We start from the raw sequence: 17,109 nt of genomic DNA, 5'->3' as shown, positions 1-17,109 counted from the left end.
GGGGGGGGGGAAGGTTGGATGACAGTTAATAGGGCACAACTCGGGCACCCCGGGTGAGAGCTGTACCAACCAGCTCCTGAGGCTAAAAACTTCAGGTCTGAGCAGCTTTTATGCTGGCATCCTGTGCTGCTCCAGCAAGCCAGGGTGCCAGAGTACAGCTTGTCCATGCCTGGGAGCAGAGCTCCCTGCTGGAACCCATTCCCCAGCAACAGAACCCTCAAATGCCAGACAAGGCCTCTGCCTGCTCCCACGGGCAGCACGATGGCAGTGATGGCCTCAGCAGCAGCTACAGCCTTCTGATTAACAAAATACTAGGCTTCCTGTTCCACTCTAGCTATGGATGGAAGCCTGCCTAAGCATGGAACTGGGGCTTTCCCACAGCATCCCTGTGCCACCCAGAGCCATGCTGTGAGGCAGAGGTACAGCTGCCTGAGGCTTACCAGGACCAGCTCGGGGCAGCCTGCAGCAGGCAAGGACACAGCGATGGAGGGTACTGCTCCTACTCAAGACAAACCCCAGCTTTTGTCCAGGAGGCCAGCAGCCCCAAGAGGCCCTTCACCTCCCCATCACACCGGCCACACACACACACACACACACACACACACACACACACACACACACACTGCCAGTCTGGCCAGCCATCCTCTTCTGCCCTCTCTTGCAGTGTCTGATGGCCAGCAGAAGGTATCAATGACAGTGCTTACAGCAGAGCTCTTCACTAATGCAAAAGTGAGGCCAGCTCCTAAGCAGGGTGCTGTACACCAGGTCACAATTGAAACAAGTCCCCCAAGGGTCACCAAGAACAGACAGCTAAGTCAGCACGAAAGCTATTGCACCAGAATGCCATTTTTTTCCTTCACCATTAGCTTTTAATACAATTACTATCACCACAATCATTTCTCCTTTGGTATTTGTGTTATCAGGGTGTAAGATCATTTCTTTCTTGAATACTAGATAGAACATCTGAACACATCCGGTGTTGTTTCTGATGTTTATTTGCCTATCATACTCGGATACTACTTGTGCATTTCATATTTTTAATATTCCTGAACACTCAGGAGTAACTGGGACAGAGAACACCATTACATTATTTCAAGAGTTCACTCCATGCAAATTAACACTGAATCCTCTCTTTTGGCTGTTCCTTCCTCATGCTCCTCCTGGAGAAACTCTGATGTTGTATGGTAAGGAATGGTCAGGAGGAGGAAGAAGAAAGGTAAGGAAGTTTCCATCTGCCCTTCTGGTCTAAGAGACCATCAAAAATGGTCCACTATACTGAACTTTGTGCACTGTATTTACCTGCTTGAGAAATAAGACTAAGTATTCAGTGTAGTTACTACATCATCACTGAGCAAAAGCAGAAATGAGCATTGTATGAAAGTAGAAAGTGGAACGCCTCTGGTGCAGGCCAACACCAGAATCAGGCTGGGTGCAGAATGAGGGTTTGTCTTGTTTGTTGTATGCAAAAATCCTCTTCCTTCCTCATAGAAAAGGCATGAGGAGCATTTACCAGATTTAAGGGGTTACAGAAAACTTGAAATTGCACAATGACATCTTTTCTCTAGTAGAAAGTAGTCTGCTTTCTTAATATTTGCTTTGGGGCAATAGGAGAATGACGTGAAGAAGCCCTGGATTTTTCTACGAGACACTGATTTATCTATGGCAAATTTAGACACCACTGGTTGCCAAGGTGTCAAGTCAGTCCCTGAACTACACCTCAGTCAACACATCTGGAAAAACAGCACTAGAGGAAACAAAACTAAGCCAGAAAAGTTGCCATGGCCACAAGAAAGAAAAAGAAAAGCACCACACCCCAAAACACCAAGACTGGCAGAGGAAGGACCCAGCAAACTTTGCATCACAAATAACTGCACAAAAACCCTCTCCCCTCTTTCCCCAAACCCTGACTACAACCACATGCTGATGATGTGACTGTGAAAAGATGCATCGCTAGGCATGGCAGCTACCAATGACAATACACATCCCTCTTCAAAATTCTCACACGCAATCTATAAATACTGTTCACCTTTTATTGAATATTCAGGTAAATATTTCACATTAATACAGGCTACAGAAAGTAGAGCCACTAGATGACATTAAATTTACTCAGCTTTTCCTTTTAAGTGTAAACAATTATACACTTATTTACCACCCTAGCAGGTTGAAATCATAATTATCTAGTTCTCTCCTGCATACCAATAGCATTTAGTAGTTTAGCCAAAAGCATTGATTTTATCTGATTTTTAAGTTCAGAATGGCTAAACTAACTGGAGAATGGAATCAATTGTATAGGTAAATCAATTTGTTCTTATACAATGGGCAATCAAGTTTTCATTGTTACACAGCCCACATAAAAAAAATCCCCGGGGTTCTTCAAATCATAAGGTTTCCCAAACAAGGCTAAAAAAGGATAAACCCCCTAAAATCAATTGACGTACTTGAGATGCATGTTTCCAATGTGAGGTGCCCAGGTGCCAGGCCAAATCTATAGCAAGAAATAGAAAGACAAATCTATTATGAAAACAAATAAAGGTTCCTTTAACAGACAATTTAACAACTAGAGGGTAAGCTTACGGCTTCCCCTAAAATATAACCACTCTCCAAGCACTGGGAGCTGTCTTCAGCTCTGGCCTGGTTTTGACTGACAACCTGCAAGATAACAAGCATGAGTGTGAACCCTGCCTCTTACAACAAGAGCTGTTACCCTGTTGAGCATTCTTGAAATTCTCACCATTTTACCTGAAAGTTTCCACACTGATGCCAGTATATGTATTAAACACATGCTATGAGTGGAAAAAAAAAAAACAAAAAAACCCACACAATCTCCATTCTGGTATCAAAGAACAAGGAGAAAATGACATCTAGTAAAAAAAAAAAAAGCAAAACAAAGCATAACACCATAAAAAGCCCCATAGAAACAAAGACGGAAAAACATAACCACACTACCTGCTGAGCATCAGTACATTCTGTTGAATTTTGGACAACTTTGATCATGGGATTCCAGGCTGGATCTGGAGTATGAAGCCCATTAAAGAGAGGGCCTCCCGGGCCATCCGCTAGCTGAGGGTGTGAGGGTATGAGAGTGCCTCCATACATGGAGATGGGTAGGCCCTGAAGGGAAAACACAAGCACCAGGGAACCAGTTACTAGTAGCAAAGATAACCATACCACAGCTACTTCTGAAACACACTACAAAAGCCGTTTCACTGTCAAGCCCATAGCACTGGACATTTCTCCAGAGGCTGAGCTGATTATGGCTTGGCTATGCTGGTTTGCCTCCAGCTATTTTGCAGTGTTAATACACAAGGAGCAGACTTGCAAGTGTTTTTCTCATCCTTTCACTTCCTTAAGAAAGGCCTGTGGCATTCAAACAAACGTGGTTTCTATCTTTAATCAGGCTCTAGAGCTCAGCCAGCCTTTCGCTATCATTTCCAAGTGACTGGGTCTCTGAGAAAGTAAAGACTGATGAAGGCATCCAGTGCCTGAACAGGGGAACATCTGCAAATCCACAAATTCTGATTTTGTTTAAGTGTGCCTCTGGGCTTGAGCATCCTTTCTAGTCAGTAAGACAGTCCAAGGACGAAAGTGGATCTAGGTGTTACAGCAAGAAGGGATAGAAGAAGCACAGACATACACTGTAAACCAGCAAAACAGAAAATACACTTGCACATAGAATAAACTTATCTCTCAGAATCAATGCTACAGACTCCTATGTCTACTAGTACAGTGAAACTCCCACATTATTCAAATTTTCCAGTTATTTTCCAAACCAATCACAGAGAAGCAGCATCATAAACCCAATCTGTTAGGCTTGAACTGCACAAATCATCCTTCAAATAAAAAAGTAATTTGTCATTCAACAGCCCAAATTCATCCCTCTGTGACTTACTTTAGAAAAATCCACAAAACTGTTTGGCATGGGTTGATGGAAAATGTTTGAGGGAGCCACTATTCCAGAATCATCTCTCTCCATTGGCTGATTCTGAGAAAACGTGCCTGGGTCTGACAACTGCTGATGCATCGGATGGTTTCCCATTACAGGCTGAGACCAACCTGACAAGCCTTCTGGAAAGAACAAGATTGAAAATGGACTATTAGATTTGACTGAAGATACTCTAGAGCTTGTGTACAGCTTCATGCACCTCCACAAATCCAAAGGAACAATGTAAAATCAGCATTCACAACTATGCATTTCTGGATGCATTAGCTGCACCACAGCTTTTAAAGTGTCTGCAAACAACAAGCTTAAAAACCTGGAGGAAAGCAATTATCCTTCAATGCCAAGGTTCAGAACCGGAGATGGACTCCCTAAGTAAGTACAAGTTGTTTATGGTTACAATTCTCAATAGATTTTAATGTAATGTTTTTGAAAACTTATCAGGGTTTACAAGTGTACTCATAGAGATGATCTAGATTGAATGAGAATCATCTCTGTTAGGAGCAAAAATCACAACATCTGCATTGCAAATGTAACTGAAAATTACACCATTTGCTATTAGTTTTCCTTCTAGGATACGCTATATCCACCTCTCTCTTTCCCTCTCCAACTTCCTTTTCAAATGTACTGTTTTCAAAAGGCCCCACAAGTTTCTTCAAGCTATTCCAGACCATGAAAAATAGACTTACCAGATACGCTGTTAACTCCAAATGACCAAATACCACTGTGACCAACCGGAGCTGTAAAGTTGGTTCCTAAGGGTGTAGGAGTGACAGATCCTCCCTGTCGAATTCTAGCAAGTCTTTCTGTCCCAATGGGGGGGGGTACCTTTCGATCTTGATTCGTGTTACCCGTTTTTGGCTGGCTCAAGTTAGAAGGTGCAGAAGCAGCTGAAAGGGGTGAAGATGATCCTGAGGAAACTGATGGAATAGGAGATTCACCTGCTGAAAAAAAAATTTATTTTGCTTAATCACACAAAAAAACCCACAGAAATTAGTGATAGTAAATGCTACCCTTTCTATCCCCTCAATGCTATCTCAAGGCAAATGATAAAAGGGTTTTAACAGCTTTTTTTCCTCTAAAACATTCTTCAGTCTTTCACAGAACTTCTGTTTAAATCTTACTTTAACTCTAGAACGAACATTAGCACAAATGCTTTCACCTGCCAGAACTGTGATAGTCTCATTACCTAGAAGTACATCTAAAATAACCACAAGAAAGAATAAGAAACATGGAAGAGTTTCAGGAAGATATGAAAAAAATCAGCCAAGATACCATAAATATCAAAGCAGCCTGGTTTTGGAATCTACCACCTCCAGCAAAGAGAAATTAAAAGACAGCTTCTCAAAGCCAAACATGTAACATAAGAACACAACTTTCACCAACTTCAGAACCATTACTGTTTCTGAGAAATCCAACTTCTTTTGAGCACTCATTTAAACATTTTGCTTCTTAAGCTCAGAGTTGCAATGAAGTTGCATGCAGTGACGTGAAAAGTCTCTCCATTTAAGACTCTAAATCGAAGACCCACATTTTCTGTAAAGCTACTTCCATGTTCTTCCCATTAGTCAGAAACCTCTATGTCACAAGAAAATTCCAGAATGCCAACTTTATAAAATAAATAATAAAAACAAAAAGAAAAAGGAATTATAACTTCACACAGTGATAAACGTAACATGTTCCCCTAACATTACACTCATTTAGAGGGGAATCGTTAACTTGCTATAATCACCTCCACTCCCACTCCCCCACAGCTTCATGCCTTCTCCTTTTAGAACCTACAGTGACCAATTTTTTTTTCCCAAATAGCCTTTGGAAATGCTACCAGGATTAGTGGCATTTTACTTGTTAAGAAACAAAACAGTAAAGTGGGATTGGCATGGCATCCTCACAACTGCTGAATTAGAAAGCACTGTATTCATAACTGTCTAATTTCCCCTCAAGTTACAAATCTACTGAAGACAATAGCTAAGAATTTACAGTTAACTAAGACAGACCCATGAAGTTCCTACATGAATTTGTTGCGCTTGTCCAAGGATGTGGTGAAAAATGCTGTCTGTTAAAGCTGGGAGTCCCAACAGGCGCTGGCCCTTGAAGGTAAACCCGTGCTCCTTGCATGTTTGCTGAAAAGCCTGTCAAAGGACCTGAAGAAGAAGTTGTAGAGCTGTTGGATGGATCTAGAGAGGGTAAGCCTGAAATAAACATAAATTTCATTAAATATATCTCTTTGGGAGCCTGCTTCAAAGCCCTAGAGAGAGCTTGCACTTCAATATAATTAATTAAATCATCTCATCACCTTCAGGGGTATCTGCATACACTAAGTTAATTTTACAGGTGCACAATTCTCCCTCAAACAGAAACCAACAGAAGGCATTTCTGTATGATCTCTGCTTTTGCCTCAAATTTTTTTAAAAAGCCATCTCTTCAGTCACTGAAAGGAATTGAAACGGAAGTTACAAGAAGAAAACTGGGAGGTGGCAAAAATCTTTCTTTACCAAAGAGCCAAACAGGAATACAGGGTTCTGTGAAAGCCCTGAGGGAATCAAGCACCAAGGAAGTCTCACTGCAGCACAGTTCTGCCATCTAGTTACATTCACATACGGGTCAGTCAGAGCACACTGCCTCCAAAGAAACAGGGCTGACAATACACAGTGAAGCAGAGGAGGGGCTGCTTCCTACAGAAGTGCATGAGAGGAGGGAAAAGATGGAGTTTAAAGTCCCACAAAAAAGAATCAGCAAGAGAAATTACAGTTTTTGAACAAGTCCAAGCTTTTAAGCACTTTTCCAAAATACTTTAAAAAGTTTTCTTCACACATCATTACCAGAAAAAAAGAAAAAAAAAAACACAACAGCATGGCCAAACATTAATCTCTGTTGTGGGTTTAGTTTCAAGGGCCTATTAAACAAGACTAGTTTCAATACCACTGAAACATTTCCAGTTGACCACAACCAGAACCAGCCTGTATTGTCACAGAGCAAGGTTGAAACTACATCCCTGCTTACACTCTGAAAGTAGCACTGGTGACAGGGAACAGCTTAGGTCATAAACTACAGACACACCTTTCATCCCTTGGATATACTACCAAAAGCCATGTCTTTTCCTCATTATTGAATGAAGAATAAAAATATATCAACCAAATGACCTTAATTTCCTGCTTCCAGAAGCATCAGATCCAGCCTGCTCACATTAGCAGAAATGACTCGCTGCTTTTAGAGGTAGTGTTTTTATCACTAGCCATGCCCAAAAGATTTGTTTAAAGTCTCTGTTACAGAGAAGGAGAAATACAAAGGTAAATCACCACCACCAACAGAATATGGAGGGATTAGAAGGAGCCCCTACTCTGGAGATACACTCTTCCAGGTCTGCCACAGCATCAACAACCACAGCCTAGACTGCACGACTCTAAGAAGCTGCTGAGGCTGTGCAGGCTGCTGGCACACACTGCTCAGATCATTCCCTCCTAGGGCAGTGGGTCTCCCCCAGCACACTCCTTGCCAGAAACAGACTGCAGCATCTCCAGCCAAGGGCCCTTCCCACACACCTGCCACAAACTACCAATGGGATGCTCCTGCTATCCTTCCTTGTATGACAGTACATCAGAAGCAGTCAGAAGGCCTCTATGGCCATGGATGCCACTGCACATCAAAGACTAGCTTCCAGCTGGCTGGAATGTATGTATGTATTCGTCAGTGAAAGCAGATGTTTTAACACTAAAACAATTTGCAATACTATACTTTACATTTAGAAGTCAGACACCATATTATGCTCAAAAAGCATTTCTGGGCTTTAAGAGACTGGTGCATCAGCATCATACAAATCTGCTCAAAATTTAGTTCACCAAAGCCCCCAGACTTTCCCTGCAGAAATCACTTAACTACAAGGGCTAACTCCAGCTTTAGAGAATCAGCAGCAATATTGGTGAATCCATGCAACATAGGGAGCTCAGTCACCTCCTGCACATTCATGGTCATGCACTGCTTTTTCAGATGGCTTATACCAAGTTTGCAGTAACTTTTAACACAAGTAAGTTCTCAAACCCCTTATTAAAAATGTAGAGGAAAAAGCAGACTTCTGGTCATCCTAAAATCTCTCCAAACAATCAGGCTCTGCCAAAAATCTGCAAGCTGCTAAGACAAGAGCTCTGAAGGCATACATGGAAAAAAAGGCCATTCCCAGAACAGATCCACAAGCAGTAAGGATGCCTCAAACAAACTGGTGAAATCAGAGACAACTCAAGTTGCAACAGCTTTTACCCAAGAATAGAGAACATAAACTCTACATTAAAGTGACACTTAAGAAAAAACTGTTGTAGCACATAATCAGATTAGGCTACATCTTTACCACAGCAGCTTAGAGGCGATTGCTAAGAAATGCTGATCTGCAGAAAGATTTCCTATAGCCCAGCTGTACAAGACAGGCATAAAAGAAACCTCCTACTCTATCAAGTGTAGAGTCACAGCCAGAGATTAGAGGACTGTATCTGTTTTTATGACCATTACTATCCACTCTCAACGTATGAAGGCATACTGAATTACCAAGCAAGGCCCAAACCGCTCCATAACACTGCTTGAGGCCAAAGTACATGCAAGCGCTCTTTGAAATCACACAAAACCTGCCACTAAAACTTAAGAAAAACATCAAAACAGTCCCAATTCATCCCACCTCAAGGGCTCAGCCTACTGGAAAGGCCTATTCATCTGTGAAACCCCACTGAGAGAAGGGGCAGGCAGATTGGAAGACCACACTTCTGGCCTAAGGGTCAAGGTGTTGGAGAGCCTCCAGCCTCCTGCCTTCACTTCTTTCCTCACCATCACAACTTCCATCACCTCCTTCTCCCTCAGCTCCCACAAGTCCCTTCTCCTTCCATGTGACAGAAAAAAAAGTAGATTCTGAAATAAGGGCGATCAAAAATAGCTTTAATTAGAATGACATTGTGAGCCAGCAGAGAACCCTACAAAAATCAGTAAACTGCTTCAGTCAGAATCTGACATAACCTTCCTTCCCCAGAGCAGGGTATTCCAGTGAGCCACAGTTTCTGAAGTCTACCGAGGAGAGTCTGCCAGCTCCTTTGTTGGCAGACATCTGATGAGCAAGACCCAGTTACTTTACCCCCCTGAAGTCTCAGTTACAACTGGTTCTGCTTACTGCACTGGGAATGGACATGGTATAAGTAGTCTGGGTACGTGCGTTGCAGTGCAGTTATGCAGCGCAAATTAAACGCCTGAGAATACTACAGTCATAACAAATATCTCGATAGTGGTTAAACCTGGTCTGAGAGAAGTGATCTGAAACCCCAAATGTTTTAAATCCACTGAATGAATGGGAATACTAAAAACCCTTTTCTTCACCACATCTTTCCAATGCCCCCTTCTTCAGTTTGACTTCCAGACTGAAGGAGAAGTGTCCAAATTCAGTATTCAAGTCCTGAAACATCAGCTGAATCATCTAACACCACCATGTGGTGTGGAAGACAACTTTAAAGCAAGCTTCTCCAGCTGTCCAGCTGCAAGGCACCATAAATACACTTCAGCAAGAAAAAAGGGGAGAATGGAGTAGCAGTGGGGACCTCTGAGTTCCTTCCAGCCAAATGAATGCAGCCAGGCACCTGCATTATCATCATCACTAAAATGATAATAATCTCTCAGGCAGTGTTTTCACTGTGAGTATTTCTAGCTCACTTCAATTAAAGACTTGTAAGCTTGAACTACTATACTTCACACCTGAACAACAATTGCTTCTTAATAACACACCATGCAGAAGCACACCAGTTTCCTAAAGCACGTTAGCTTATCAAAATCCTAGAAAAACACAGCAAAATCACCCTTCAGCCTACAGGATCAGGTCACACAAAAAAAATACAGGGTACTCTTTCATAGTCCATCTGAAATATCATACAGTGAAAATATTAAATGACTACATGCTGTCACTCCTGCTGCTAGGTTGAATCTGTTCAAAGTTCTGGCTTGGCTGTTTCAGGTTTAGTATCACCTAACAACATATTATACTCCAGCTCAAAAACTAAAAATCAAAGCTACTCTAAATTCTACAAAGAGGGAGACACATTCCTCCCTCTTAGGGCAAACAACACAATGTCTACAACATTCCCAACAACCAATATCCTAGAAGAACTGGAGAAAAAAGAAATGGATGAAAATAGGTCATCTAGGATTCCATAACCATAATTTGTAAATTATTTCTCAAATGATCTCAAGCAACAGAAGTGTTGCAGAAAAAAAATTCTGTCCAGTACATGATCTTAGTGACTTACCTACAGGACTTGTAGAAACTCGCTGTGAAGGTGGTCTGAAACCAGGAGCCTTGGAGTTATCAGGATGCACGTTCTCCACATGTCCTAGCACGGAGTTATTCAGAAAGGTAGACTGAACAGTGAAAGATGGGTCAGCTGCTGCTCGGGTGGAAAGCGGACAGTCTCCCCATCCTTGGTTAGAGGGCACCTGGTTGCTATCAAAAAGACTACTGAAGTGATTGAAGAGAGTTGCTGGCCCAAAAGTAGGAGGCAATGACTTATTTGCTGGGTTAATGTGCATCTGAGAACCGTTCATAACGTTCATGGCTGACGAAAGCTGCACTGCAGCAGGTGGACCTTGAGAAGGTGTTAAGGGAACTTGATTTGTAACAAAAATAGACTGAGGATCTTGATGAAGGTTTGCATTTGGTACCACTGAATAGAAAGAACCTCTGGACTGCATCCTGTGAGTAACTCGAGGTGCTGGTACAGCTACTTGAGGTAAGTTACTGTTGTCCTGATTATCTGCAACAACCGATCTGGGTGACGCTAAGCTTAAAGGAGCGGTTTCTGAGCTGGAAGAAATAGGCATAGAAGGGCTCATTTCTGACATGCTGGCTGTTAGTATTTCATCTTGGGTGTTCGTTAGAGGTGCAGGGCTGCTAGATGGGTGAGCTTCAGGGACTCCTGAATTGCTGCTAGTTGACATACTGGAACTACCTGCAACAGAAGATGGTGTGCATGTATTTCCAACAGGCTGGTCTGGTGTTGACACTTGCTCTTTGGGTGCTGAGACAGCTGAGAAAGAATCTGCTTTAAGTGCAGAATGCTGCATTTGTGGAGCAGTAGAGGGCAGAAATGCTGCAGAAACTTGCCCATTGTTTGGAGGCGCAGAGGAAACTGAAGGCAGAGTGCTACATGTATTTGTCACAGTTGAGATTGCTGTTGCTGCAGCACTTGTCTTCGGAACACAGGCAAACAACTGCTTTCTGACTGAAGAGGGAGTCCGATTACTTGTTGCACATAATGGCTGGGTGGAAGCAACTACTGAAGAGACAGTAATGGGACAACTAGAAGTAGCTAATCCGGGAGACTCTGTCTGTAAAATATTTCCATTCTGACTACCTACACGACTTGAACTATTATGTTTTGGAGAGCTATTTGTGCTGCCAGGGTTAACTGGTCTCACTGGGAATGGTCCCCAAGTGTTTGGTGAAGGTGAAAAGGTTCCTCCAAATTGGGCCATAGGTAAGCGAGGGTGCCGGATCTGTTGCATAGTTTGGGCAGCCAGCAAGGCAAAATGAGGATGAGAATAAGCTAGAGGAAGAGACACTGGAAAAGATGAACGCACATTTGCTGGGACATTCTTGTTTAGTTTGTTAGTAGGCTGGAAAGTAGACAGAGTCGATGACTGCGATGTGACAAGAGGTGGTGCTCCGAGAGGAAAGGAGTTTTTGTTTGAAGCAGATGCTGTACTAACTCCAGATGAGAAGTTTGCATGGATTGATTTGTTACTCGAGGCAGGTGTTCTTATATGAGTTTTAGGAATCAAGTCTTCCAGTTCCTTGGCAGGATCTTGAATAAGGGCATTGATGAGTTGCACTGCGTATCGTGTTGACTCCATACCACCCCTAGGTTAAACACAAATATATTTACCTTTAATGAAAGGAAACTCCATTTTGTGCAACATTCTGTAGCCCCAACTTGATATTGATCTGCAAGTCTACAACAGTTTTGCTCCATTAAATTAATCCTTAAGATAGCCATAGTCAAGAAGTAACTTTGAACAAGCAGACCACCAGCATATCTTGGCAGCAGTATTAGAAGTTCTATTTTATAACCAAGAAACTGAGTATGTCCAAGAAAGAGAAGTTCTTGATAAATTACATTTCTGAGTTAGAGTTTCATTTCTAAAAACTGTACCTTATAGTGATCATTCTTTCTCCATTCTTATCTTTTTGTTTATCAACATCAATATGGGCACCAGTGACATCTTGAATTGCTGTGATGTTGCAGCCACCTCTTCCCATTATTCTAGACACGACAGAAGCTGGGACAGATAACTTCTTTGACCTATATCACAAAGATCATAAATCCATCAAATGTATTTAAACAGTAAGCACATAAAAAAAAGCCTCATTGTCTCACATGTGGCTGAAATAATATACTTATGTTTCAGGGTAGCAAATGGTTTTCTGCTGATATTTTGTTCACCCTTTGGAGCCTCTCTAAAAATCCCCAACCTCATATTATTTATCATCTTCAGCACCTAACAAGGATTCCTCAGAAGCATTTCTACCACCACTGCTGTATCACAAATATGCCTCATGTATGCATCAGAAATATTTTCCAATTTTATCTTATCTTGTGCGTGTATCTTCGAAGATAAATTCTTAGCTTATTGACCTACATTTACTTAAGTAGCACTGCTTCAAATACAGAAGGCCACGGCTTAGCTACTTTGGTCATTCATAACTAGTAGAAGGCGGTTTTCCATGATCTTCCCAGTGATGAGCTCTGTGTACCACATGCATTCACAACCCTTTTAGTATCCATTTCTCTCAGACCTCAAAGACACTACAAAAGATCTTAAAGTTTAACAGGTGACACTACACAACAGTGGATATCAGACTACCAAACCATGCAGTTCTGCAATTCAATGAGCTGCTGGAAGCCACTATGAAGGCAGGACAGATTTTTTTCAGGAACAGGCTCACTTTTAGGCCACAACACTGCAACGCATACGTTCAGTGAAATAAGTCATTTTAGCATTTTTCTAATTTACATGGTGTTGGTGGGTCAGTGCAGGCATGCAGCACTGAGGAGTCTTTGAACACGATCTATGCTTGCATCCAGACCCCAGCCAAGGTCTCTCTGGGCCACCTCTATCCCCAAAGTAGGCTTTAAAGGTTGGACCTCTCAAGCCCATACAGTGCTTTCCAGCTTACTAGTGATGTGCAATAGTAGTTCAACACTGAACAATTAGAGGGGATTCAAAGAGGTTTCAGAAACCACAGTTCAAGCACCTCTGAACATTGTACAGATCACCATAAACCCCTTGAAAAGACTGCAAGCTTCATTCAGCTATTTCACTCTGAGAATTTCAAGTAACTTGATCCTCAGGCACTCAGATTATGCACCAAGCTCTCATCCCAAGGCAATTTTATGCTTTGGGTCTTTGTCTCTCCACCCACCCCAAAGGCTCCTTGCTCAAGCCAGACAACTCTATTGCTCCCTCCCCAAACCGGAGCTCCCAGTATCACTTAACTTGAGAATATCCCATTACACTAAGGATTCCAGCTGTCCCTTTGATGTCCTTTCAACTCTGCCAACAAGGAACCCCAATGCCACCATCAGCCAAGAAATTCCTCCACCAAAAGAGCTTGCCCCAGCACCCAGGATCCCTCCCACCCATCACCCACTGCCACTTCCCTCCCTACCCACAAATCTCAGTGGTTTTTACCTTAAGTACCCCAAACAGTACCTTTTTGCTCCTGAACAGCAGCGCCCTCCTCTCTGCAGCTGAAATTGCTCAATTGGTGTTGGCTGCAGAGTGTTGCTAGGGGGAGGGTCTTTCAAAACTCTGCCTACTTGCCTGTCAAGGGTAGAAGGGATGTTTTCATTGGTTACTTCTCTGATCCCTTCTAGCCACAGCGGGATACTCAGAGAGAGAGGGGAGGAGAAAAATTCCTGCTGTAGAGACTGGGAGAGACTTAGAAGATGAATGCATGCAGCTCCCAGGCATTCTGTACAAAGCTACAGTCGCCAAACAGCTCTTTGGCTGGATGAATGCTTTGCCAATCATCAGGGCACGGCAAACATGGGTACAAAACATTTATGTATAGTCTTTGTGACAAGACCTGATCCCCTAAGGACTAGGAAATCTCAGGTTTTAGATGCTGTTTCTTGAACGCTAGCATCTCTATCTGAACAGCAGACAGCACCCAAAAAAGCAATTCTCAAGAGACCCAGGAGGAGAGATGGAGCAGCTCCAGGGTCAATAGCAGGGTCTGTGTGCAGTGCTGGACAAGTCAGCTGCCCCTGCAACAGTTTCACACCTGCATGACTCACCAAGTGGCGGGCAGTCTGTGACTATACATTTGGCAAGGACATGTCACAGCAGAGAACATATTGTAAATGCAACAAAAGGCAGAAGGCTGAGCCAACTTTCTAAGGGTTCATACGTTTAAGTTTTCAGATTAAATTGCCTTTTTTTTTTTTTTAAGTTATTATAAAGTTTGTAGCTTCCTCTGTACAACTGTGGTGCACACAGCCTAAAATTTTCTAGAATGAGCACATACAGTTATACCATTGCAGAACAGAAAAGCAGCAGGGCATTATAAGCACACCTGAACATGGGACACTTGTATGCTCATGCTGCATTCCTTTTCAATAAAGGGAGCAAAATAGGACAGCCAGATGTTTGTTACTAGTTAAAAGTAGTAGACATAATAATGATTGCAGATGAGATTGAGTGGTTATTAGCTAGACAGTAAAAAAAAGACCAGAATATTTTCAAAGGGAGGGTGCTTTACAGAAGTACAATTAGATTTAAAGGTTTTCCAACACTGAATTAAGGTCACAAAATTTTCATTGGAATTAGCAATCAAGGTAACCACTCAAAATGTAATGAAAGTGATCATCCACCTGTCTTCTACTTTGCCAACATCTACTCCACTTTCATTGCAAGCAGTCATCCACGCTAGGAGCTTTTTTGCTGCCATTTGTTCCCTCCTCCTTCTGTATCTTAAGATATACCTTAACTTTTAGCTTATCTTTTACTTCAACGACAACACATGTAAAGAAAACCCTTATGCCAAATAAAATGTTCATATCATGTTAAATTAGTGAGGGGTTACTGCAAATTAGGATTATAATTTGTTTTCACAGCACTGCAAGACAAAAAGAATGGATTTTTTTTTTCTAATTTTTACAGTGGAATAATTTTATGAACCTGATGGAATTCTACATTTGAGTATAATTTACACGTAAAAATGTTGAAACATATTTCTTAAACATAGAATTAAATTCTTTACCTTCTAACTACTTCTTTCCAGCCTTCTTCTCTTTTCTGGCCTCTTTTTGGACTGGTCAGATTCAGCTTTACATTTGGAGAGGTCAGAGGCAGGGAAACAGGCTTGTAAGCAGTTGACAAAGAATTTGAATTACCTTCACCATCAAGTCTGGGAACAGAAGCGTGCCGATTACAAATTATAGAAGAAAACTGAGAGCATAAGAGCATTCATTTCTGGACCTCAGAACTTCCAGCATGAGCTGCTTTCATCCTTTTTTTATTTCCCACCCTACTTAGAAGAACTGTTGGCTGACTTAAATAATTTCTTACATTTTAGTCCATGGCATTCCTTCCAAAATGGAGTGCTAAACTGAATCAAGTAATATTAGGAGCACTAAGGGCGTAATCTATAAAATACTTTATAATAAGTGTGTTACACAGCCATTTAAGTTACACCCGGATTATGCACTCTCCTTTTTAATAGGTTTTTAAGAAAAAATACTTTTATAAAAATGTTCCTTTCTTACTAGGTACTAGAAAATGTCTTCATTTTTCATCTCTATTTAGAGATCCCCTATAAATAGGTAAACAGTAGGTAAGTGCTTCTGCCTCTACCCTCCCGCTCCCCCCGTTTTATGAACAGGTAACTGTGTGGCACACAGATTTCAGGATATTTTACTCCCGTTGAAGTCAACATGAAAGTGTGTATGCAAAACCTGTACTAACACAACCGTAGCAATAGACTGCCAACACACAACAGAGTAAAGTCTGGATGAGACAGAAAGAGAGGAACAGGTAAGCTCTTGTAGGCTAACTTATCTACATGAATGTAAAAAGAGTGTTTCTGGGTGCTCAGGTTCACGTCCAGCACTGAAACAGAGGCAATCTGTAAAACGTAGGGCTAGTCTTCAATGAATGACTTATAAAGTGATTTGGTATAACGAATATAACAAAATATAACAAATCTAAGACATATTTAGAAAATGTTTCAATTACAACAGCATTATCATCAACAAGTCTATGCTGAAAAAGAAAAGAAATTCAAGAGAAGAAAATTTAGAAACTTTTCAGAAAGACTGCTTAGTGCAGAAAAATAAAGAGCACCTGCAGAAGTTATAAAACACATCAGCCCTACTCATTACTGTCATGGTTTAGGGTTAGGTATACTTCTATCTGACAGAAGAACTACCTTTCTTCAATTTAAGGAGTTTGACATATTTAGTTAGTTATCTCTACGTTAGTGGGTCATATAGGATTCCAAGGCATTTGTAGGAGAGGTCCAAGGCAAAACTCGGTTTATGTTCATAAAACAGGATATATAGACAATCCAATTTCTGACATTCCTAAAAATTTTAGGGAACTCTTCCCCCTTCCTCATAACCATAATGGCTGACAATTTTAATTCTGGAGGAGAGAAAAAAAAAACAACAAAAAATTCCACAAAGGTGAGAGCCCAACTTATCTTCCCCCCTCCCAGCCAACAGCCCTCTTGCTTGCTATGCTTTTTGATGCCAGGTCTGCATTCTTGTTGAAGGTAGCCATGTGTCCTGCAGATCAGTCCCTATAGCCTCTACCTCTCTTAACACCTGGGAAAAAAAATATAAGTAGTATGAATCTGATCTCCATATAAGTAAAGTTAGCAGAGGCAAATTTCTCAGCAAAGACTACAAATTTAGAGATTATTTAAGCTTATTGGTTTTGAATAATGATCCTATTCAGAAACTGGTGTTTCTGCTAGTTATTAGCTCCTTCCTGGCAACTCAGTGATCTCCCAAGTCATTAGTATTGCCCTGTACATTCACTGAATGCTTTTGACTCTCACCTCTGGCTTGACAAGGTTAAATCAAACTGGCCATCAACCTGGCAGGTGAAATGCTCAGAGTCATCAGCCTCTTCCCTCCTTAAAAAAA

General features: G+C 41.6%; 1 protein-coding gene across 1 annotated transcript; it reads right to left on the bottom strand.

The window, feature by feature from the left end:
• Positions 1-755: 755 nt before the first annotated feature.
• On the bottom strand, positions 756-17,096 carry LOC104913227 (ankyrin repeat and KH domain-containing protein 1-like). Its single transcript, XM_019620283.2, has 9 exons — positions 17,022-17,096; positions 15,222-15,368; positions 13,670-13,780; positions 12,109-12,258; positions 10,207-11,816; positions 4,627-4,878; positions 3,890-4,065; positions 2,947-3,111; positions 756-2,485 (listed from the first exon to the last, which is right to left on the bottom strand). Exons 4-9 carry the CDS (start codon positions 12,213-12,215, stop codon positions 2,426-2,428), a joined length of 2,370 nt encoding a protein of 789 aa, XP_019475828.1. The 5' UTR covers positions 12,216-12,258; positions 13,670-13,780; positions 15,222-15,368; positions 17,022-17,096; the 3' UTR covers positions 756-2,425.
• Between the last annotated feature and the right edge of the window lie 13 nt (positions 17,097-17,109).

Source organism: Meleagris gallopavo, chromosome 15, assembly GCF_000146605.3.
Source record: "Meleagris gallopavo isolate NT-WF06-2002-E0010 breed Aviagen turkey brand Nicholas breeding stock chromosome 15, Turkey_5.1, whole genome shotgun sequence".
Classification (NCBI taxonomy): domain Eukaryota; kingdom Metazoa; phylum Chordata; class Aves; order Galliformes; family Phasianidae; genus Meleagris; species Meleagris gallopavo.
This window is presented reverse-complemented; position numbering and strand designations above follow the sequence as displayed.

What these genes read in the sequence shown, in the direction of transcription:
- LOC104913227 (XM_019620283.2), bottom strand. Translation starts at nt 12,215, where the DNA reads ATGGGAAGAGGTGGCTGCAACATCACAGCAATTCAAGATGTCACTGGT. An exon ending in TGGAGTTAACAGCGTATCTG is followed by an intron (nt 4,066 to 4,626) that starts GTAAGTCTATTT and finishes TGTTCTTTCCAG; the next exon opens with AAGGCTTGTCAGGTTGGTCT. An exon ending in GTTTTGTGGATTTTTCTAAA is followed by an intron (nt 3,112 to 3,889) that starts GTAAGTCACAGA and finishes TTTTCCCTTCAG; the next exon opens with GGCCTACCCATCTCCATGTA.